This window comes from Centruroides sculpturatus, unplaced genomic scaffold (assembly GCF_000671375.1).
Source record: "Centruroides sculpturatus isolate CEXI.00-Female unplaced genomic scaffold, Cexi_2.0 scaffold283, whole genome shotgun sequence".
Taxonomy (NCBI): Eukaryota; Metazoa; Arthropoda; class Arachnida; order Scorpiones; family Buthidae; genus Centruroides; species Centruroides sculpturatus.
Genome location: NW_019384473.1, coordinates 206062 through 230497, shown reverse-complemented (window position 1 = coordinate 230497; position 24436 = coordinate 206062). Strand labels below are relative to the sequence as shown.

General features: G+C 32.3%; 1 protein-coding gene across 1 annotated transcript in view; it reads left to right on the top strand.

The window, feature by feature from the left end:
• Positions 1–14853: 14853 nt before the first annotated feature.
• Positions 14854–24436, top strand: part of LOC111621246 (collagen alpha-1(XXII) chain-like) — a 22355-nt gene continuing 12772 nt past the window's right edge. The window contains exons 1-15 of the mRNA XM_023363326.1: positions 14854–14913; positions 14985–15120; positions 15865–16081; positions 17311–17481; positions 17785–17856; positions 17941–18018; positions 18091–18198; positions 18284–18337; positions 18486–18539; positions 20456–20509; positions 20583–20639; positions 20712–20762; positions 20847–20900; positions 20976–21029; positions 21097–21150. Coding sequence (XP_023219094.1) covers positions 15068–15120; positions 15865–16081; positions 17311–17481; positions 17785–17856; positions 17941–18018; positions 18091–18198; positions 18284–18337; positions 18486–18539; positions 20456–20509; positions 20583–20639; positions 20712–20762; positions 20847–20900; positions 20976–21029; positions 21097–21150 — 1131 coding nt within the window. The 5' untranslated portion in view covers positions 14854–14913; positions 14985–15067. The remainder of the gene's footprint in view (positions 14914–14984; positions 15121–15864; positions 16082–17310; positions 17482–17784; positions 17857–17940; positions 18019–18090; positions 18199–18283; positions 18338–18485; positions 18540–20455; positions 20510–20582; positions 20640–20711; positions 20763–20846; positions 20901–20975; positions 21030–21096; positions 21151–24436) is intronic.

Here is a 24436-nt window from a genome sequence, read left to right as displayed (position 1 = left end):
AAAATCTATGGTGTTCTCGAAGTAGATTTGAAGAGTTCATTGTCGTCTTTATCTACCCACCATTTTTATCTGTGTGCTTGATATTTATATATAAGTAAAGTTATTTATTTTTCTTGGAGAAGAAGAATCGTAAAATGAGTTATTATTAAGACAATCTTGTTGGTTACGCTCTTCCCAAAGGATAAGGCTTTCGTGCTCGAATGGCATTTCAAATCGGTGCGTAATTTTATGCCTTGTAATATGTTAAAATCTTAAAAAATTGTAGATAAAAATGATTTATTCGACTATATTTTTGGCAATTTCCATAATTTAAGGTCGTACTTAGACTTGTTAAGGCCTTAAGCTATTATACAAAAGGCCCTGTCTTTTTCTGTAAAAGATTGAGGAAGGTCCTTTTCAGTAAGGCCCTAAACTGAAGCTTGTTTAGTTTATGTATAAATTTAACCTATAAAAAACGAGATTTTTAGAGGATTTAAAAGGATGAGAAAGGGTAAAATTCTAAACGAGAATTTAATTGGGCTCTTCTCTTTAAGAACGTGTGCTTCTTTCACATAGAACCGTAGTAACTAAAGGGTATATACACAATCCTTCAGTAAGTAAGATAATAAGAGAGGCAAATTAGTAAATTAGGTTCCTAGAATATAGGCGGTTTCTTTATTAAATAAACAAAAAAATTATATAGCCTAAAATATTCTATAATAAAAGAATTAAACAAGATTGATATAATAGAAGTTAGATTTATGTGAAAGATGAAAGGGTGAAGAAGTATAAAGGTAAGGGAATTGATTAAATACTGTTTCAATTTTTCAACTTATTTGTGTTTGAAAATAATTTTTAAAATATTTTTTTTTATATTTTTCTTTCCTCTTTTTAATAAAACATTGTATAATTATACAAAAGTTTTCGTTTTTATTTCATTTTCTGAATAATTTAATTATAAAATATAAAATAAATCGTTAGATTTTGAGTAAATGAAAAATTGATCTTACGAATGTAGGCAGTCTTCTGCTGAATATAAAAGATGTCAAGGCATTTAATTTGAAATATAAAAATCTGAACGACGATTGGTTAGAAAATTAAATGTAGGTGGAGTTACATTTAGCCTTAGCCAATAATCGATTACATAATTCTTAACTTCAATAAATCTTCGTAGTTTTGCAAAAGACTGCCTATATTCATAGAAGTTTTTTAAATTTAATATTATATAGGCCTATATTTTTCCACTTTAACCAATTGAGCCTGTTAATAGGTTGCACTAGTATATACTTTCTAACAACCTCGGCATTTTCTCTATTAGCTGATAAAGACATTTTCTTTCTATCATAGCATGCGAGTAGGCCTATATATTTATATTATAAATGTAAACAAAATACTTCGAAGTTTGATGAGCCACAAAAATTTAACTTAAGGCCAGTTCTAAACGGCTACTTCAACTACTTCATTACAATTTGCTACTGTATAACTAAGCAATTTCGATTTTTATGTAACAGGATGTAAGAACGGACAGGGTACAACACGAGGATTGAGAAAGTAAGAGATTTATATCCCTTCACTATATTCATTCTCAAAACTCTACTATAAATGTCAGAAAGGGGAGGTTGGAATGGGAATTTTATCATATTTTGACAATTTTTATGGCTATTTGATTTAAGATAATAAATCAAAATGACATAAAAACTGGGTAATAACATAATTTCCGTTTTACGATTGTTGCATTTCTCACATCTAAATCAGTTAATATTAATATTCTTTCGATAGATTTATATCCTATGAGTTTTCTAGTTAAAGTGTAATTTTTTAAATATATTAAATAGAAAAATTTCACTTCTTAGTTCTTCTTCTTATTATTTTTAATGTTTTCAATTATCGTTAACGGTATTTACTCACACTGTGTTACCTCATAAAGGTGCTTGGTGTTATTATCTATATGATGCTGGATATGCGTTTTATGTAACGTGTTTTAGATAAGTTATATAAGTGAGGGAATGACATAAATCGAGTGTAATGTGTGCTTTTTCTCTAAATCCTTCTTATTAAAACCAGTTTGCTCTTTACGATTTTGACCGTTTCATCACACCCTTACAAATTCATCTTAATAATGAATGGAGCAAAACAGATGTCATCGTTTTTTTCAAGGTTGCGAGTGCAAAAATCTGAATCGACATCACGCATCTGCGGCTTAATAAACTGGCTATTTGAAGAGAAAGGGGGGGAAAAGAAAATTAGTTATAACTTATTTTAAAAGCTTATGTGTAGGACTATATAAAATTATCCAAACATAGATAAATCTTCTTACGTGAGAGGNTGACATAAATCGAGTGTAATGTGTGCTTTTTCTCTAAATCCTTCTTATTAAAACCAGTTTGCTCTTTACGATTTTGACCGTTTCATCACACCCTTACAAATTCATTTGTTTTTCTCACCTCCTTGTGACCCTGTTATGGGGTTTAGAATAGGAAGATGGAGACGACTAGTCTCTGGTGTATGTATGGATGCATTCTGACTATAAACCTGCATAAAGAACCCAACAGGTTATTTATTTAACACCCGAATGTCACGAAAAAATTCCTCCCCGCCTTTGGTCATTATTTCTGATTCTGTTTGCATTTTGCCTCTTATTATTAGGAGTTTTTTTCTGTCGTGATGTCTCGTCATAGGAGGTTAAATCTGTAAATTTTCTACCCATTCTGGCTTAAAATAAAGATGTATTTGTAGTGTAAGCGCGTTAAGTGAACCGTTCCAACAATAAATAACTTATTTTTTTCTTGATAATTTAACTATAAATAAGTACTGTTTGAAGTATTTATAATGTTTAACGTTATAAAACAATAGCATAAACCTTGTAATTTGGTAGCTCGCCTAGACAAATTCAGGATCTTTTATTCAATTGAGTGGCATCCAAGTGACCCCAAGTTGAGGGCCAAAAATAATATTTTGTTTTCTCGTTAAACTTATCCTTTGTAAACAAAAACTTTCATACGATGTTTCCATTTGAAAACTCGACATTAAGCATCTTCATCCAACAAAGAATAAAATAAAAATTAATTTTTTCTAAGGTTACTGACTTAGCTTATCGTCATTTTTAGAACTTATGGCATTGAGTAAATGGCACATTTACAAGCTTTGGTATAAGAGGAACGGCAAATAAACCATTTTACAGCATCATTTCCCTACTTTCCTACCTTTTGTCCACCGAAACAAGTTCGAGTTTACTCAATGGATAGAGGCTCGTTTTAGAAATCTTCCTCGACTACACCTGATGATAAAACATTCCATAAACTAGGAAATAACTTTTTAAACCCATTTTTTTTAAAAAAAGAAATGACTACAAGTGTGTATCCACCCTCATTCTAAATTTATTCGAGTGTTAATTAAAACTATGCCAAAACATAAGCCTTAATTAAGGATAAGATTTGTATTATTTTCGACCTAAATTCTTACTTTAATACTCTTATAATTAAATTTATATCCTGCTTCAAGGATTAACTATTGAAGGAGTTAACATTAGAAAGAAGCTCAAGATCACATCATACCAAAAGTATTATTAATTAAGATATTGTCGCGAAGTATTTTAAACCAGTACAGTAGAAAACTACTGTATGCAGGTTGGCAGTTAACATAAAAACTAACCCTTAAATAACGATGAGAATGAGAATAACTGGCGGTCTTTCACCCCTTTTTATTCAGAAACTAGATATTTAAATTTAAAAAAAAAAATTGAAGATATTTTCGAACTATATTTGGAAAATCCGGAAGCGGAGAGGGTAGTAAATCATTGTTTAATCACATACTTTATCGGTTGTAGAAAATCCAAACACACTTAGCAATTATTTAGCTTAGTTCACGAGGTACACGAAAGTCTTTTAGCGTGAGAATCGTGACGTGAATATCAATCACGTTTCCTTTCGTGACTCTCACGTGATGGTTATATCACGCCCGCCATTTAAGTTAAGGTATCATTGAGAAGTTGACTTTGAAAATCTGGAGAAGTCTGTCTATCACTCCCTACTTTGTTTGCAAAGAGTACTTACTTACTCCTTATCTCGACCTTGCGTAGCCATTTTTTTTTTTCGGAATTATAACGTTGTTTAGTACTTATATCTGATATCAATTCTTTTATAATGTTATACGAGATTAATTTTAACTACTTGCGTGTTTGATTTTTAAGATAAAAACGATACTTTTAATTAGTTAACCTCGTATAGAAAATAAGGTATTGTTTAAAATCACGTCAAAAGAATTTTTTAATTTAAATCTATATATTTAAGGGGGGAAATACGAGAATAATTTCAAATAAGGAAGCGTAAAAATCTGATAAATTAAAGTACATTTTAATACATTAATTAATTCATGCAAAAGTGCCGCCATTTAGATAAAAAAAAAAAGAAAATTTCTGCACTAATTTCCTAATGGGCATCGTGTCCGAGTGATAAGAACACGCGATAATGGCGGCTGACGTTTTTGTTCTTTAATAATTTAATACGAAATTCTGGCAGGAAGAAACGAAATCGTGAGTAGATTATCTAACTTTTTAATGTTTAAAGTAGGATGTAGACGGTAGCCATTTGTCGACTCTTTACTGAGATTTTACTAAAAGGGCGTAGGAGTTACACACATTCTCGTGTCCAGTCTAGGTCAAGGTGTTTGCAAGTTGGAAGCTTAGATTTAGAATTAATTGACCTAATTCTTTATTACCTGATATAAATTATTTAAAAAAAATAAAATGTTAAGGTTAATTGTGGCATTTCCTTTTGACTCATGAATGAGTGAGCGAATCTTCTTTCTGTGTGGATGCTCCAGAGATTCGAGTGACGTACCGTCTGGTGGAATTTAATGTTAGAAAATTATCATTCGGGTCAAAGTTCACCCGATCACGTGTATAAGGTCGAGAGGAGGAGAGTTTCGAGCCGATCAGAAAACAAAATTCGACTTGTCAACACTTTTTATGCCACTCTTAAAAGGTTTTTTTTCTTCGTGTTCTTCTTCGTATCATTTCGACTAGTTTTTCAACAGGGAGTAAGGCCTCTCGCTTTATCCACCTGCAGGTTTTTTTTTTCTACTGTTTGTCTATGTTATCGTATAGAGAGGGTTGTATTTTCTAATCTTGCTTAAAAGATTTCTTTTCCTCCTTCGATCTATCGATAATTTTTTATTTAAAATAAAATAAAAAAAAAAGATATTTTAGTCACGGATAGTGTGTATAACTAAAGAGGCTAATCGTCCAATAAATAAATTTATTAGTTTAAAGAAAACTATTTTAGAAAATTTACTTCTTTAACATCTAAGGTCACCTTTCCCGGAAAAGTGCTTAGTCCGTTGGCCACGCCTTTAATTTAGGGAAAATGTCGTTAGGATTCTCGTGACGTAGCGACACTTCCTGTAAAATATCTTAGGTCAAGTACCGATCTGTGTACTTATTTTTACCTTTAGCATCGTAATTTATCTTATAAAATCCATCAAAATCCTCCCCAGCATCCCTTCCACAATCGGGACGATCCTTCTCATCCGTTCTTTCTACGTCCGTAAATCCTTCTTAAACGTAAATTTTTCTTTACAGAAATTTAAATTTCTATACATTTACTACAATTTTAATCAATTCTAACACGTAAAAATGGCACCGGTTACGTATATAATGCGGTAGAAGTCGCGTATAACACACTCTCTCTTATCTTATCGCTAAACATTCGTGAAATCATCCATTAAAAAATAAGGAAGAGGAAAGTATGTGTATATAAAAATTCTTCATTTCTAAAAATACCAGAAGAAAATGTAAATATATTATTTGTTTATTTTTACTTAAAACTTACCAATCTTATTAAATTTGCACTCGAAATTCTGACTGAGAGGCTTTGTAATACTTCAAAGTCACTAGGACAATACTTTATTCGGTTGTTAGAGCGTGGCATGCGACACAAAAACCTCCGTATGTCACAGCTTATGTAAACACAACTCTCACTACTATACGATAACCATGTATCAACTAAGTGGACCTTATCAATGTTTACTTATTTGCATTTCTCTAAGATATTTTAAACCCTACCCTCCCCCCTCAACACTATATTATTCTATAGAATAATTAATGATTTTTCACTTTATTTTCTATCCACTAATTCCTTTTTTTTTTTCCTCCATTCAAAGAGTTAAGTGTGAGTCATTAAGCTTAGTAAAATAATGGTAGAGGAGCGAGACCTAACTTTGAACTTGCATACCATGGTGTGCCAGAGACATTAATGAATTAGGACAAGCCCAGTTAGAAAAATACGACTGAAAAGTTGCACCCCACTTAAAGAAAACTTCGACTTTGTTAATTAAATGACTTTTTTTATTATTAACATCACACATGCCATAAAAAATAATTGAAAAAAATATATATATACATTTTCACAATTAATTCTTGCTCTTGAAACTCTAATTAAATCTCTAAATATTGTTCTAAATATACAGATATTTAGAATAACCCAATAAGGTTAATATACTGAGTAATTGTTGTTACAGATACTTAAAATTTGTAATTAAATTGTAAATTAAAATTAATTACTTTTTTTTTATNGATTTCTTTTCCTCCTTCGATCTATCGATAATTTTTTATTTATTTATTAAATTTTTTAAAGTTTTATCGGTTAAACTTTATCATTTTTACAATTAATCAAGTGTAAATTTGGATACAACCCTATCAAAATCACTATACAACCCATTTTTTTATGTATTGATCGGAGCTGGATTTAGATTTGCTAAGGCCCTAAATTATAACAGTTTGGTGGGAAATAAGGCCCTTCTTCTGGCTAAACATATTTATTATTATTGATATAGAAGGGCTTATAAGGCCCTTCTTTTCACATCAATAATAATATACAGTATTTAAAAGCGCAAATCCCTATTGTAAAGTTTATTTATTGTATTAGAGGGCCTGATTAAAATTCATACCCCGATATTATAGAGTTAAAAATTAATATTTTGGTACAATTAACTCTTAAAAAATGCTGTAAGAAAGTCTTTTTAAATAATTAAAAAAAGTATATACGTATATTTAAAAACTAAAGCGCGTAACACTTACGTAAGATGTATTTTAATTAACAAAAGGCTCACGTCTAGAGCTAAATAATTAATTTTTATTTTAAAAAAATTAATTTTTTTTTATTTTTTTGGTCATGTTTTCCTCTGTTGACACCCCATTCACAAGTGAAAGTAGGTGTAGTAGTTAATAAAAAAAAAAAAATTAAATTAAATAAATAAATGGGTAATTTGAATATATGTCAAGAGTATGTATTTATGTAGTGTGGTTTGTGTGTTGTGTATATGCAGACAGACAGACAACAGCCAACGGGAACTTTGCAGTCATGAATCAGGCCTTCGACGCAACATAAGGAGTGAGCCAGAACCAGCAACGGCCACGTGGCGTCAGTATCAGCCAACTGTGGATGAAGCAGGACCAGATTAGAGTGCACGTGGTGGATTTAAGTGTTGCCATTCATCATATCATGGTGGTTGGGTTAAGAGCCTAGGATACATGAGTGAGAGCAGTTAACATAAAAACTAACCCTTAAATAACGATGAGAATGAGAATAACTGGCGGTCTTTCACCCCTTTTTATTCAGAAACTAGATATTTAAATTTAAAAAAAAAAATTGAAGATATTTTCGAACTATATTTGGAAAATCCGGAAGCGGANTAATAATAATAACCCTCTGGTAAAGAATTAAGTAGGGAAGGAATTATTAATAGTTTATGTAATTTTAAATAAGTTTTAAGGGGTGAAGAAAGTGAAAGTTGGTGTTAAATTTCGTTAACGCGGATGTAATTTTCGTAAAGTTGTAAACCTGATATCGTTCGTACCTTGAAGAAAAGACGGTATATTGACCCTTACTTCGGTGTAAATAATTCGTCTCTTGTGTTATCTGCATTGTTTGATGACACCTGATATTTTTTTCTATTCCACTTCCTCTCGTTCGCTCTTCTTCTTTTCGATTACACCTCCACGTATTATCTTACCGAGTGATAATTTGGAGTGGATCCAACGGGATAATATTTAAAGATAATCGATTTTTTAAGGGGGGAATACGGTATTTATTCTTATAACGTGTGTTTTATAAGAATAAAATAAAGATAGAAGGGGGAAAGAGAGAGAGCGAGAAAAAAAAAGAGGTTGATGGGTGCGCTTTCGAATGGAATTCGATGATATCATTTCTATTTTTAAAACACATATTTTCTATTTTACATGATATTATCGGAAGTTTACCAGTGTTACCATTGATTAAATATTAGGAATTTTTTAAAATATATTCATTTTTAAGGTAAAATATATTAAAGTAACGACTTATTAACCAATTATTCTTAATTATATTACTTTTAAATTTTATAAATTGTAGCTGAAGCAGTTTTAAAAGGGCAATTATATTAATTCCTTCACACTTTGAAGTATATCCCTGGAGGATACATTCTGACAGTTCAATGTTATTTCCTTATTTAGAGGGGATTTTTTTTAAATTTTATGATAAAATGACACTAAGAATATATGAATATATATTTTCCCCTCTTTACAAAATTAAACCCCCTTCATTCCTTATTTAATTTTTAATTCTGTCAAAATTTTAATAGAGAAATTCTTAAAGAGAATCGGTATAAACTAATAAATTTAAATTCGCAAAAAATTGGTCAGTGGCAGATAATTTTTGCCACCTCCTATCTCACGTTTTGATTCTCCCCATGCTAACAAGAAGCACGTTTACGTGATAGAGGGTCAACACATCAGATCTACCGTCTTACGTCATTGGCAAGCATAGACTTTCTCATCCTTTACCCACACTTCATTAATTAAAAAATACGGGGGGAAAAGGTAAATTACATGTATGTTTGTATGCATCAATCAGCACTTCCTCCCCCCTTCCCTACGTAACGACTTTAATTACTTTGAAAGTTTAGTTATTAACGTCGAGATAAATTTCATCAAAATTTGTATACGTTTTTATTATGCATTGGTATGTAGTAACCCGGATGAATTTTGCACATTGAACGTGTACCTTTGTAAATATTTGCAATTCGATTCTCGATCAAATCCGACAGATAACAGCGAAGATACAACAGATTTCTGTCCTCCCCCTTATCCGTTCTCCTCCCCGTTTCTGTGTTAAAAAAAAACGATGTTAAGCTTAACGAAAATGAAGGAATTTTACAATAAAATATGCGTCACAATATAAATTCCCCTTCTATCGGTGTAATTTTACTCCATAACACAAATCTGGTCTTTTCTGGGGGATACCAGGGCAGCTTAATTGACAGGATGTTGATAAACGAACCTCTATTAACCAATTTTGTTCTTAAGATTTTTTCGAAAAAATTACATTTCCTTTATGTAGGAAGTACGAGAAGTGTTTTTAATTATTATTTTTTCGTCATTGACAACATCCGCAAGCGCCTAGAATTGTATTGTGTATCATCTTCACTCCTTTCCTCATAACGTCCAATCTTAAATCTTGTTGCTAGCCTTTGTGTTTTCTTTACTCTTCATCGGGTAATTAATGAATGAATAAACACGATATATATATATATATATTTTATTAAGTGACAGTGATCGATCTGCGATTTTAAACACAAAACCCACACATGTTTACGGTAGCACCAACTTTTGATCCTTTCATATATCTCGATTTTCAAGGATTTTGCGTCGGAGTGTTTAAATTGCCGTTTTAAAATTATTTATACTGTCGTAAAAGTGGACGGTCCAAATTCTAGAAGAATTAATATTTATGAATATTAAAATAGTTCCTTTCAAAATATAATTTATACAACACGTTCTTTTGATTAATGGCTTCTATCGTTTTTATAAACCACAATCTCCGCATATGGAAAACATTTGCTTTGACATCTTCTATGAATTTCTTGATAATTCTTTTGTAAATAGATTTTTCTCAGCATCCGTATGTTTGTCTGACCCGAGCGATCTCTTCAATATCAACAAGGGGAAAGGAATGCGAAATCGTCTACAGGACATGCAAATATTCCTATTTTCGTCGAGTTCTATTTTGTTTTCTACGCTCGAGATTCTTTCTCTTCCTATATAAATTTGTCTCGCTCCAATAGAATTAAGAAGTTATGTAAACAGTAATTTCTCTCCTCCTCCTCCTTTCAGACTAATGAGGTATTGGTGAAACAGTAGATAACCAAATGGCTCGTCTCCTTCCCTACAGTTTAATAGTCTCCTGTTGTGAGGATAAACACTGGATTACTGCCAGTCTTTTAAACTTTTGTCCCACTTTCAGTTTTAAATAAGGGATCATTTAAACTTTTATTTATTTATTTCTTTTTTAACCCGGTGTTACGAGGGTGTTGTTACCTCACAATGGATTTTCCTATAAATTCCCATCCTTTTATTGTTGGGAGAGGCTTTTATTACGATGTTTTATTGATATTTTTATTTATTTTAAGGTCAAAACGGAGACCGATATAGGCCAAAGACGAAATTTCTTCTTGTTCCAATGCTCTAATTAGTTGCGTGGTCGAAAGGAGGTCGTACAAATCAACCGAAACACCCTCCTAAACGAAGATGCTTCAGACGTGTAAATTAACTTTATTTGTTGTTATTTTTTAAAATTAATAAAGCTTAAATTTTCCTCGAATTAATTGGAGACGAGTCGAATTTGTCAGTGGAAAAATCGAGAAGAAATTTTAGTCGTGTTCCCCCCTTCAAACCAGTTACTCGAGTCTTGATTCGTACCCCTTTTGACCAGTTTGTTTAAAGATATAATTCATTCTGTCACGTATAGTAACGAAATTTTGGGGAATTTTAATCCATTGAGAAAGTTACCAGCACCTGAAAGGATAAGGTGGAAGGGAGAGAAGAAAAGCCAATAGAATTAATTGAAACTGTTAAGTAGAATTAAATGCGCGGAGGTGTTTAGTAGGCCCGTAACAAACTGTTTATCCGTAAAAAGGATATGAACAATGACTTGACGCCTCCGTTTGTTAATAATTGGTGAATTAAATGTGACAGAAAAAGCTATCGACGACTATTGTACCATACTTTTATATGGCTTAGTGACCTTGACACGTGAATTCCCACCCTCCAAAGTTCCTCCGCGACGTCTCCGAGCCGCCAACCTAGTTGACAGTACGACAATAATTACTACTTAATAGCCAACAAACGGCGAAGAACGAGTAATTCCTCCTCTTCCATTTTATTTTTATGATACATTCGACTAAGAAGCTCGCTTTTCTAGACGAATACTTCTTGTCAATCACACAGGGATTATAAATAACATTCTAAAGGACGTACGAGACTAAAATACTCCTCCTCTTCCTCATCCTCATCTTCCTCTTCTCTTTACGTATCTCACTATTATTCTACATCCGCTGTTTTCAACGTAGTAGCATCTTCTTTAAAAAATAATTTTAATGAGGAGTTTAAAAGATTAGTTTCAAATAGCATATAAATTCCAATTTTCTCTTTTTTAAACTCTTTTCTTTTTGGCAAGATGAGGTGTCTTTAACGGATTTATATCAACTGGTTTGCTACACGAACAGAAGTAAAAAGAGGGAGATTAAAAAGATTCAGCACGTTCTGTTAACTGATCTCCAACGCTCGACACTACCCAAATTTGATCTTAAAATAACAAATCGTAAAGATGCACGCGAGGATTTTAATCGCTTCGATCATCCCCCTCCAAGGAGGAGGCTAGTCAAGCGAAAATTTTAAATAAATGGTGATTCAATCTGCAATGTTGCCAAAATAATAATCAAAGGTACCGCTTCGACTACCGAAAACAATTTTATTTTCGTCGCCGGAAGTGTTACTCATCAGAATTTCTTAACAAAAAGTGGGTTAGAGGAAACGTCACACAACTCTTCACAGATTGTAGTGTGTCCTCGTTGAACCCCCGTGGACACACCTGTTGATTTTCATTAACTTTTCTCTAACGAAAACATTAAAAAAAAAAAAACACGCCGAAAAATTACGAAACCGACGACGACGTGGGTGTGCTGAAAAGTCGTCACAACAGATAAAAATTATATTTAAAAATAAAAAAAAATAAAATTATAATATAAACAATTCGAGGAAAAAGTACTTTGTCCAATAGACTAGGGCCATATCTAGTCAAAGATCAAGAGAACTTTATCGTGTAGAAGGGGTTGATGTAATATTAAACGTGTGTGTAACCACCAATTTACTGATTAATCTTATGAATTCCGTTTTGTGTTTCCTTATGGCTTTCTTTATATTTTTTTATTATTTTACTGGTCGGAGGGAAGTGCACGACAAAGAAAGTGATGTGGTATGTTGTCCCAATTGCATCTCTTTCTATGCCCGGATGTCATTATCCTATATCGACAAAATAAATAAAAAAAAATAGCCATAAAAAGTAATGTTTTATGGTTGTCGTAATTTTCTTTCGAGACACGTGCTGTTAAACGTTGCTGTTATGTGATAACGTTTGATTCTAAATCACAATTTATTCTGCCATCGAATAATGGGAAGATGAACGGGAGAGAATTTTCTTTTTAAGCGGATAAAATCCCTTTTTAAATCTTATATTCTATCCTCCTCCTCGGGGAGAATCCGATTCTGTAACATACACCCGACTTTCTCTGTATGTAAATACACTAGTAAAGGTCATCAAACCGAATTTTTGCATACTTTTTCTGCATGTTAGACACGTGTTAACATTTAACAGACGTTTTTATTAATTTATTACTAGGCCGAGCCGTCCCGTATACAGGATAAGGAGCATCTTACGCCTGGTGGTAGGCTTTCTTACGTTACAGTTAAGTACCGCACGTAAGTAAACACCGCTTATTTTTATATTTTTATACTGTTTTATATTATTTTAAGGCGTATTTTTTTATATACAAAACACTATTCTAGAATAAATAATTTAAATTAAATACTAGAAAAATTCATTTTTCTATTTAATTAAAGTGAAGAGAGCGTAACGGTAGGGAGTTTAATTGATAAATTCTGAAGTGTGTATTTCTTGTGTTATTTAATCGAATATTTTATAATAGAAAGGGAACTTTAACCTTCTCAATTACACAATTGATATCTAATTTAAGTAACTCCTGTTGCCGGAATTCGTGTTTAAAGATGGAAGGGAATTTTTGTCAAGTGTCAACGTTTACTAAAAATCCTTATAACATGATATCTCATTGGTCGAAAAAAAGATTTGTTTCTCCTTCTTATTTTCATCATAAAGTTATTCTGGGAACGAATAAAGTCAGTAAGCAACGATCGATCCACTCCTTGGTATCTGTTTAAACCAACCTTGAACCTACACAACACCGCAATTTGTTCGTTGCTGACGTAAGAGAAGTTTGTCACAAGTCAGGAATTTAATATTAAATATCTCTTCTGCCAACTATACCTGAAATTAGGCTTTTTATCCTTGACTTTTTGATCCTTACAACCAATGAAAAATCTTGTAAAAAAATCTTTCTTATTCCCTCTATTAAAATAGGGTTGTTTAGGGAGATAACATCGTCGTTTTTTTTCTATTGTTTCCTCCTTTATATATATATATATAGAGGAAACAATAGAAAAATGGCAGGTAAGAACCGAGGCAAGAAGATGACCCAAATGTAAGAGGACATGGCACTTAATCGACTTTATAGAACCATTTCTTTGTTCTCAGAGACATCAGTCACAATATTTACATCTTCACTCGATAGATTCTTCCTCTTTGGAATGTCTCCTTTGTCTTTTGTATTGCCGGCCTCCATTATTATTCATTTACTAAACTTATTGTGTGTTTTAGTAAGCTAAATAAATTGTTATTGATGTGCCATAGAACATATTCTAGGAACGTTCGTGTCAATTGATGTCCCATTCTTAGAGGGAAAGTAATTTGCTGATGCAAAAAAATAATAGTAATAATAATAACATCCCTATAACCTACCAAATTTGGTGGGGGAGGCTACTAGTAAATATATAATTTAATATTAAAATCTGGTGTATAGTTAGGAGGGGGGGTATTAGTAGCCATTCGGAAATTCACTTTAACGAGGAAAACGTGGCCGAAAATCTTAATTTAGAGCCCTTTTTTTTGGCTTAATTTATGTATTTTCTTTCTGAGATTTAATATAAGATTTATATACTTTATTTTTTTTTTAAACCGAAGTGGGAATCGAGTTGGCATGCAAAATCTTTTCGGAATGCTCGAGTCGATTCTAAGTTACTTTTTTCCTACTGAAAAACCTATTCTACAACTAATCGGACTTGAACCTTTTTACCCCGAGGTCAAACTTAAATTCCTTTTTTTTTTCTTTTAAAATTATAAAAATCCCTAAACAATTTGAAAAGAATTACGAGAAGAAATTCGGTAGCCTTTACGACACTTCAGGGAATTTTCGAATAGTTTGAGCCGATTATTAATCGCTCGTTTCGGAGGGGGAGAGGTGGTCCAAAATGGCGCGGTCGAGACCTAATTTCGGGTGGCATGTGTCATAAAGTGCTGCCATCTGGAGTGGAGCGAATAACTTCCGGAGACGTAATAAACCTTCAATGTAAACTCTCTTAAACTAATCAATGTTATGCCCTTCGAATGACCAGTGAATAACGATGTCGTTGTTCGAAAACGTAACTTAAAGAATGATGTTTTTGGCATTGGTAATAAAGATTGTGAATATTTGGAATTCCCGTTAACGCCCAAAACAAAGTGGTCAGATGTAAGAAATCCGAGAAGCAACACTCACTTGTCGAAACTTTGACACGGTTTCTAATTACGTTCCGACTGAATTATTTTATTAATGTTATTTGTCACAACGATATCTATAATTATAAATATGTTATTTATATCTTAAAATATAGAATTTTAACCGGAAATTTAATTATTAATTCTATTTTGTTTAATGGTTATTTAGAGAATTTTAACGAAATAACTAGCGATATCTGTCCGGAAATCAAACCAGGACAGGATGATTTACCAGGTAATTTTTGCGATTATTATTATATTTTTTTTCTGTTCACTTTCACCTTTAATTTAAAAATTAATTTACAGGTTTCGATTTTATTCGAACTTACGGGTTGGATGAGAAACGAAGAGAATTCGTTGGTGTTAAGAAAGTTAAGGGGTCTGACACTATGCAAACTGCCTATAGACTATCTAAAAAAGCCGACCTTACCTTACCTACCAGGTTAGTGTCTATTAGAAACAGCATCCGATGGACTTTATTAAAAAAACTGGCAACGTTGTTGCTAGACTTTCCCGGTATCTTTATTTGTTTTCATCCCTTTTAAGTCTTCGTATTGGTTCGGGAGATATTAAGTTGGTGGGACTATATCTCCTGAACCGTTGGTCCGATTTTTATGAAAATAACTAGAAACATTACTTCCTAAAACTCAAACCTCCGTGCAAAATTTAAGAAATTTTCGATAAAATGCACAGAAGTTATTAAGCTTTAAAGTGAACGAAAAAATCGAGCCCCCCTCCACACATACACTGACATTCATACATACAAGAAAAAACCCCAAATATTTTTTTTTGCATTTCTCGAGTATTTGCATGTAAAAACCTTGAGGTCTGTTATTTTGACCGATCGCCATATTATCCTTCTATTAAACTACAACAGAGGGAAAGTAAAAAAATAGCCATCTTACCTCACCTACCAGGTTAGCATCTGATTGGTAGAGAAGAGTATTTTTCCCTATTATCTAGTCGACAGATTTAATACTTAGCATTCTATCGAGTTAATTTTAGTTACTTAAATAAGCAAAAACAATCTTTTAAACACATCTGGTATTTTCTAATGGCGTGATTTAGTAGATTTTTGTCGACTGTCTGACTTCCAGACGGTTGATTAATACGGTCTATTTCTAATTCTAATTAGGGAAATTAATCTTTGTACCCTAGCTTGTTAAGTAAATATTCCCTTTTCTAGATCTATATTCCCTTTGGGACTACCGGAAGAGTTCTCTTTTCTTTCAACTTTTCGGAAAAGAAACGGTAGAAAGGAACCATGGTCCCTGATACGCATCAATGATCTCCTAGGAAAACAACAGTTCGAAATTTCTATAAATCCTAGAAAAGAACACATAGATTTAAGCATTCTAGACTTCGAAGGGAAGCTACAAACTACCCGATTTTCCGGAGTATCGGTAAGTATTTATTTATTTATTTATTTTCTCCCTAGATAATAATTTAAAATGTGATATCAGCTGAGCTTAGTTTATACGAAACGAAGGTCATTTTACAAATGATATTTGTGAGAAAACAAAAGTAAAAGACAGCTGCTTCGACACGGGACGTGATAGAAGTTTCTCGAGTTAATTGTTTTCCACTATAACGTGATTGTAACCCTTTTCATTCAGTTATAAAATAATTATAAGAAAGTGCAGGTGTTACCTGTTAAACCATTGTCCGGTTTTTCAGGTGCGTGCACTTTGGATAATTGTTTAAAAGATCACGGATCATTCTAGATTCGTAATTCTCTTATCAAATTACTCCTTCTTCGTTTTCTTTCCTATTTATTGTAGTGGAGTCTCGATTATCCGGCCTATACCGGAGGGTGTGGGTCGAGAAATATCTGGATAATCTACAGCTCGTGTTACACACGAGTTATATTCGAAAATAGATTGTTAGATAGGCTCGACAATGAAATTAAATCTTGTAAAGCTTCCATTTGTTTATTTGCAACCATGTATAGGGAAAGTGTGAGTGTGGAGAACGTGAGTATATGTAGAGAACGTGAGTGTAGGTGTGGAAAACGTGAGTGTGAGTGTGGAAAACGTGAGTGTGAGTGTGGAAAACGTGAGTGTGAGTGTGGAGGACGTGAGTGTGAGTGTGGAAAACGTGAGTGTGAGTGTGGAGGACGTGAGTGTAAATGTGAAGAATATGTGTCGAGTGTAAGCACATAGAAACACGTCTCCGTATAATTGTATGCAAACAAATACGGGTTACGCTGCTTAGAGAAGGGTGAGCATTATTGTTTTATGTTTGTTCGCAGTTTTAAACAGTCGATCAACAGTAGTTTATCAAAGAGGCAAAAAGTAATAGTCGCGACTAGATAACACGAAAGGCCAAATATAATTAAAGACCGGATAATCGAGACGTTACCGTATAAAGGAAATAGAAGATTTTCTAAGGCCGAATGTGTAAACGTTTAGCAATCATTATTTTTAATAAAAAAGTGTAAATATCTTCGCTGTTTAGTCTGCGAAAAACACTTGATTTTTCTAGAGTATACTTTAAATATTATTAAGAACAGTAAACAATTAACTAGTTCTAGAATGACCTTGTTATATTAAGTGTAATTTATATGCATAATTTTATTCTTAAAATATTTTAATTTGAGTGTAAGTAGTTACATCCCACATAATGTTTATAGATTAAAGATAAAGGATGGCACAAATTAGATCTGAGCGTTTATCAGGATCGAGTGACTTTGTATATAGATTGTAAACGTCAGTCGACTTTACCATTAGATCCACGAGGGCCCATTGATGTCAATGGTAACATCATGATTGCCAAATATATTCCAAGTGACGTTACTGTTGCTGTAAGTACGTTTCATGGTCTTATATAATGAAATAATTTCGTAAATTCCCCTCTTTCTTTGTTCGATAATGGCTAATAATAATAGAAGAATGCAATTTTAAATTTATTATATGGATAAATATAACTTATAATATTGTCTATCAATCATTCACTTAATGTCAAGGAAGGAATTTTTAAAACGCGAATTTCTCCCTAATCGCCAATTATTTTAAAAAATTTACTATATAATTTCTTTATTTTATGGTTTATAAACTTAAAAAATGCTTAATTTAGCATAATTAATGGCTTGAATTCTTCGTATTAGATCGATTTGCAATGGTTAGTGATGAACTGTGATCCAACGAGACCAGAAAGAGAGACTTGTAATGAGTTGCAGGTATAACTATAAATTTGTAGATGTAAATTTAAGTATTTTAGGACCCTTGCCTATAAAAAAAAATATAATTAAACACATTTTTAGCCCCTCAAAGCTAGACCGGCTGAAGAACAGAAGTGTCAAATATGCCCCGCTGGAGCACCGGGATTCAATGGCACTCAAGTAAGAGTTTGGTTACAAAAATATATAAAAACACTTTTGACGTGAAAAAATAAATAAAAAAATCTTAAATAGGGTCCTGCAGGTCCCCCTGGTCCTCCAGGACCAGCAGGAGAAACAGGATTTCCGGGCTATCCAGGAACACAAGGACAGAAGGGTGAACCTGGAACACGTGGTGTGCCAGTAAGTAAATACAGAATATTAGGTTTATAACTCGTTTTCATTAATATTTATAAACATTTTGTGATAATATATTTGTTAAATTTAGGGTTTAGCAGGCCCGCCGGGACCAGAAGGATCTCCTGGAGCTCTTGGACTACCGGTAGTTTTATTAATAAACTTACTCATACATTAATTAAATCGCACCCTTTTTCTTCCTTCCCTTTTATTGAGTTAATATTATCATTATTCATATTATTAGATAATTAGAAGCTTTTAGAAGATTCTTTGATATTTATATTTGTTAATAGGGTCCTCCGGGTGAAAAAGGAGAGAACGGTTTACCTGGAACTCCTGGACCACCCGTAAGTAAAGACACACCTAAATCATTTTATTTACTTAAAGCTTGAACTCCTTCTGAAGATAATGACTTGATGGGTCCTCTCTTTAAGGGTTTTATTATAGTTATTATCTCCTTTAATGTTATTATATTTTATTAACAATGTTACGTTCATTATTTAAATAATATATTTTCAGAAATTTTAGATTTCTCCATCAGAATGGACTGAATCACTTTTCCAATTACTTTTTGGCTGTTAGGTATAAAGTATGGCTATGGCTCCAAAAATGACTCCCAAAGATTTTTATATTTGTAAACTCGAGAAATGTCGAGAAATATAAAAAAAAAATTAGGGATTTTTCTGTATGTATAGATGTCAGTGTGTGTGGGGGGGTACGATTTTGTTTGCCTAATTTGAAGCTTAATAACTCCTGTGAATTTTGTCGAAAATTTCTGAAATTTTGCACTGAGGTTTATGTATTAGGGGGTAATGTTTCTAGAGATTTTCATGAAAATCGAACCATCGGTTCGTTAGTTATGGCTCCCAACTCCTTAATATCTCCCGAACCAATTCGAAGACTTAAAGGTAAAGGTAACAATTATTATGGATGAAAATAAATATAAAATGCCAGGAAAGTCCAGAAAAAGCGTTCTAGCTTTTTTAAAACGATTTTAAACCACTTAAATTGTCATTTATAACAAATTCGATATATACATTTTAAGAATAGTTTTTCGATACTGTAATTATAGTAATTTTTAATATCGAAAACAAGAATAATATTCAATTTTCTTTGAATTATTACATTCGAGGACTACAATTTGTTTCGCCCAATAATCAGCGAGTAGTGGAAATTGTACAACGAATTAAATGGCTGCAGGGTAGTTGCACACCTCATAACACTTCTAACCATAACTGGGAATTAGAGGGCAGATTAAGGAACAGGTCATGAGGACGTCAAATTTGTTTCGCATCAGATAATTTAATGATGAATCCGAGAGAATAGCACGCGTACAATATTTTATTGTTTTATTTTTTAAAAAATATAGCCTATATATTTAAAGAAGAATCCAATAACAAAAAAAAGGATTTTTCTCTCATTCTTTATTTGTTTTCATCTCAATTATATAGGGATTACCATGACCTTATAAATCTTCAGATTGGTTCGGGAGATATTAAGGAGTTTAGTTCCCATAACTTTCGAACCGATGGTTCGATTTTCCTGAAAATCTCTAGAAACATTACCTCCTAGTACATAAATCTCCGTGAAAAATTTCAGAAATTTTCCACAAAAGGCATAGGAGTTATTAAGCTTCAAATTAGGCAAACAAAATACTGCCCCCTACACACAGAAAATACATACAGATGAAACCATATATACAGGGGAGAAAACCCAAATTTTGTTTGCATTTCTCGACGTTTCAAGGTCCCCTGTGTCCAAATTGTAAAAATCTGGGGGTTCATTTGTTAACCTCTCGCCATACTTATATTGTTATATAACAGCCGGGAAAGTAAAATTGAGTTAACAACAAAAAATAAATTGTATTTTTAATCATTGAATTTTTTTATCATTTCCTTGTACAAATGTAACATATTAAATTTAATTCATTTTGTTTGATTTAAATATATATAGGCCTATATGTAGATTTTTTTCACTTGTAACTCAGTCTCTTCTGTCAATAAACTGTCACTGGTTTGTCATCACCATAAAATGATTACCATTTTTGACAGTGATACATAAAATTTTCCTCCTTTAATAAGTATATGCCACTATATTTTTGAATTTATAACTAGAATGCCCTTAGATACTCGTAATTCTAGCTCAATAATTATAATCTTCCCTTAAGGTAGTTTTACTAAATATAGCCATAAGTTAAATGGAAGATTTTTATCATTCTTCATACAAATAATCTTTAAATTAAAAATAATTACCCTAAATTTAGGGAATAAAAGGCGAAAAAGGTGATATTGGCCCAATAGGTACACCAGGATCGCAGGTAATTCATATTTTAAGTTAAAATGTATTTATATTTGTACAGGAGGATGTAAGCAAATATTATTTTTATTAAGGGTCCTCCAGGATTAATAGGGCCACCGGGACCTCCAGGCTCTTCAAATGGGATTGATGTAAGCTAAAATTTTCAACAATAACCCTTGACTTCACTCTAAACCCTAATTTTAAACTGATTTTTTTTTTAGGGAAGCGGTCCACCAGGACCACCTGGAAGAGATGGTTTACCTGGAATTCCAGTAAGCAATTTTAATTAAACAAAATTAGAAGAAGAGTTTATTTTTTTTTTAATTTTTACTTTAAAAAAAATCGACTTGTTTTAGGGACCACCCGGGCCTCAAGGACCTCCCGGACAAGAAGGAAATCCCGGGAAAAAGGTAAATATTATTAAGGTAACTCGATTCCTCTTTGCCTAAAATTCGGTGACTAAATCATTGACTCGTTCTCGAAAGGGTGATACAGGTGAAAGAGGCCCACCCGGTATACTAGGTAAACGAGGACCGCAGGTAAGCTTTTTATTAATGAATGTTTTTTTTAGTTTAACAACGAATTCTCATTCTTAACACCTTACAGGGTGAAAGAGGATTTCCTGGTGCAACAGGTAGGCCAGGTCCGCCTGGCCCACCGGTATGTATTATTAATTTTTAATTTATCCTTAATTATTCTACCGATGCTTTAGAGGGTTGACAATTATATACGACCATTTACTTATATTCTCCTTAATGATGAAAATGAGAATTATACTAATTTCGTATTCTATCTTACACTTTAATCGATTTTCATAAAGTAATTTAATGTATAATGCAGCTACTTACGAATCTGTTGAGAGCATGAAACCGCCATTATTATCTATACTCCTTCCAGGAAATGTATTTCCTTTCAAAAAAATATCCGGTTACATCAGTGTTTCTCAACCTCTAACGAATGATCGCCCCCTTCACTTCAAAATTCCGATGCGGAGGGCCAAGGCTAACGCCAAATTCGTACTGCATTGAATAGACTAGTGACTAGTATAATGTTATTTCTTTAATTATTGTACGATATAACGAATAAAATATCTAATTGTTCTTAATATAATGTTTTACTATATCGCCCAGAAAATTGTTTTTCGCCCCCCAAAATATAAATTGTTACAAAACGCCCACATGGGGGCGATATCGCTCCCGGTTGAGAAACACTGGGTTACATGTAAACACGGCATAGAAACAAAAAAAAGAATGTGTTTTCATAAATAAGGAACACAGGCATAACACTCCTTTTTAAACAAGAGTAAATATTTCTATATATAGATTCTATATTCACCACTCGTAGGTTTATGTGTCTTAACTATCTAAGATATCTTTCGTTTTTACGTACTTGTACAGTGTGTGAGTATACATACTTAAATGAAGTTACACACTATTGTATATTTATAATAATACCGCTGTAAATAAAAACACAAATAATTGCACAATTATCATTATATTTATAGAGATTCTTGCGTCACTGATATCGTAATAAAGTAATTGTAGTATATTTTAATTGAATAATTAATATAAACGTTTAACATTCACGTGGTTGAAATAAAGTACCATCTTTTCTGCAATGAGTCTAGAATTCTTTATAACGGGGTTTATATAGCACACAACCACTTACGTGAATATTCAAGATTAAGCAAGGTTCATTAAAATTTTTGAAAAGTAGCAAACGGTCTCGATACATTGAATCTGAAACGATGGTACCTATGTATGTGAAGGTACTGTAAGTATTGAATATTATAATTTTACTAGGAATTTATAAGCAAAATATCTGTAACAAGTAGAAAGATGAGTAGTGAAATTTATACAATCATTATAATATCTGTTGGTACAGTACTTCTTTTCCGATATGGCTGCTTTCTCGTTGTTCCTCGCATTGGCTGCGTTCAGCAGAGTCAACAGTTGTAACTGAGCAAAGGTAGTTCAATCGATAGCTGTTACGTAGTTACACCTGCTAAATGATGAGTGACATATGCGTTGGAACAGGAAGCAGCCATCGTCGGTCAGTTGCAGCTAGCGATAGATAGTGTAAATGAGACCTCTAAACACCAAACACGTTCCGAAACAGCGCTACTGTGGAGAACGTTCAGAAGAGAAATACCGAACAGATCCTGAACTGTTGAGTCTGCTGAATGCAGTCATTGTCTACTAAAGCGCATAATAGCACAAAATGTTGTCTAGCAGCAAGCATTGTAATACTGTAAATCTCTACTGAGAATAATTATATTCCTCATAGACTTTTCATACTTTCAATTAATTCTTTGTTAAAGCCAGTGTTTATTTCAAACGTATATCGATACGTAAATTTAAATTAAGTGTAAGTATTATTATTTCGTAAAGAACTTCTTGAACATTTTATATTTTTGTCCAAGACACCGCTCAGTTGCACCATAGAGGAGAAAGTGGAATAAAGAGCGCTCACCACCTGCAAGAAATAGAAAGAAATTACTTTTAACAAACTAATAACAACATTTCGTACTTACTCTTATCAGGAAGTTTCTCTTTATGAAGAAGAAATCGGCAACAGAAATTCCCATTGGCAATCCTTTAAATCTTTTCATAAAATCAATTATCTACGCAAAATTTTTAAAACAATTGTAAATTACCTGATAAATAACCGACGAAATATAAATTAAAATCTAACCTTGAACTTGAATTCTGGTTGTAAATTAGCGGAATACATTTTACAAACAGAACTGAAATCGTCGTGTATCTGTAATTTTAAAGATAATGTTAAAATATTAAATATATTTTTCGCGAAAAATTAAAAATAATTAGATATAATAAACGCAAGTAATTAGAGAAATATTAACATTATGTAAAATTTAAGAATTTTCATTATATTCAATCTTTAAACTAGCAATATATTTCGTTTCAACAATGGCCAAGTGATGGAGTCCCCTGAAACTAATGGTCAAGTTCGGGTTGTGGGTTCGCACCTCATCTAGAACAATGGAGATTTCTCCACGTCTGCAATGCCTGAATTAAATATAGTGTCGGAATCGAGCTTATTTTCTGTTCCCTTATTGGAGGTTGTTGCAAGAGGCCCTGCTATCAATCGTTGCGCAACACTAACTTTATCATCCTATGTTTATATTGGTTTTAAGTGGGATTTGTATGCAGAATAATAAATCATATCACAAGCAATCAATTAATATATAGTAGACTATTATTTTATTAACATTTATACATGAAGGAATTGGATTTTATTAATGCTAATTAAGATTCTTTTTAAATCAAACAGCCTACACTGTATTGTCTGTCTTTACATTACAACTGTTAAGTACTGTACAAACAAGTATTATTTAGAGTACAAGAGTAATCTACTCTTGTTATTACCTTATTAACAACAAGGTTTATTCATATTTACTAAAAAAATACAGAATTTATCATATTTTTAATAATAAAATGTAAGTTTTATATGGCTTTGTGAACCTCTTCCACTGTGAGGGCCTAAAATAGAATTTATTAAGCAAATGCCATCAGTTACATAATACTGTATACTGTTCACAGTATTATGTGACATAGTATAAAGCAATATTAAAATTACAATTAAATTCTACACAGTATATAAAATATAAAGGCAGAATGTTACTTTATTGTCCCAATATAAAATTACAAAATTAAGTATGTACAAATAAACGATTATTAGTCTACTGCCAAGTACCCATGCATATACACTTTATATTTGAAAAATCTCTCTTAAAAAATTACAGATTAATATGCATGTAGATTTCTCACCCTTTTCGACAAAAATAAAAGAATTAAAAATTACAGTAGAGTAATATCTATAAATTAGAAATACACAAGTCAGTAAAGTTTCTGTTCAGCCATTTCCTAAGGATTTATTCACTTTACAAGCACAAATTTAATCGCTTTCGATGTTCTTGTAAGAA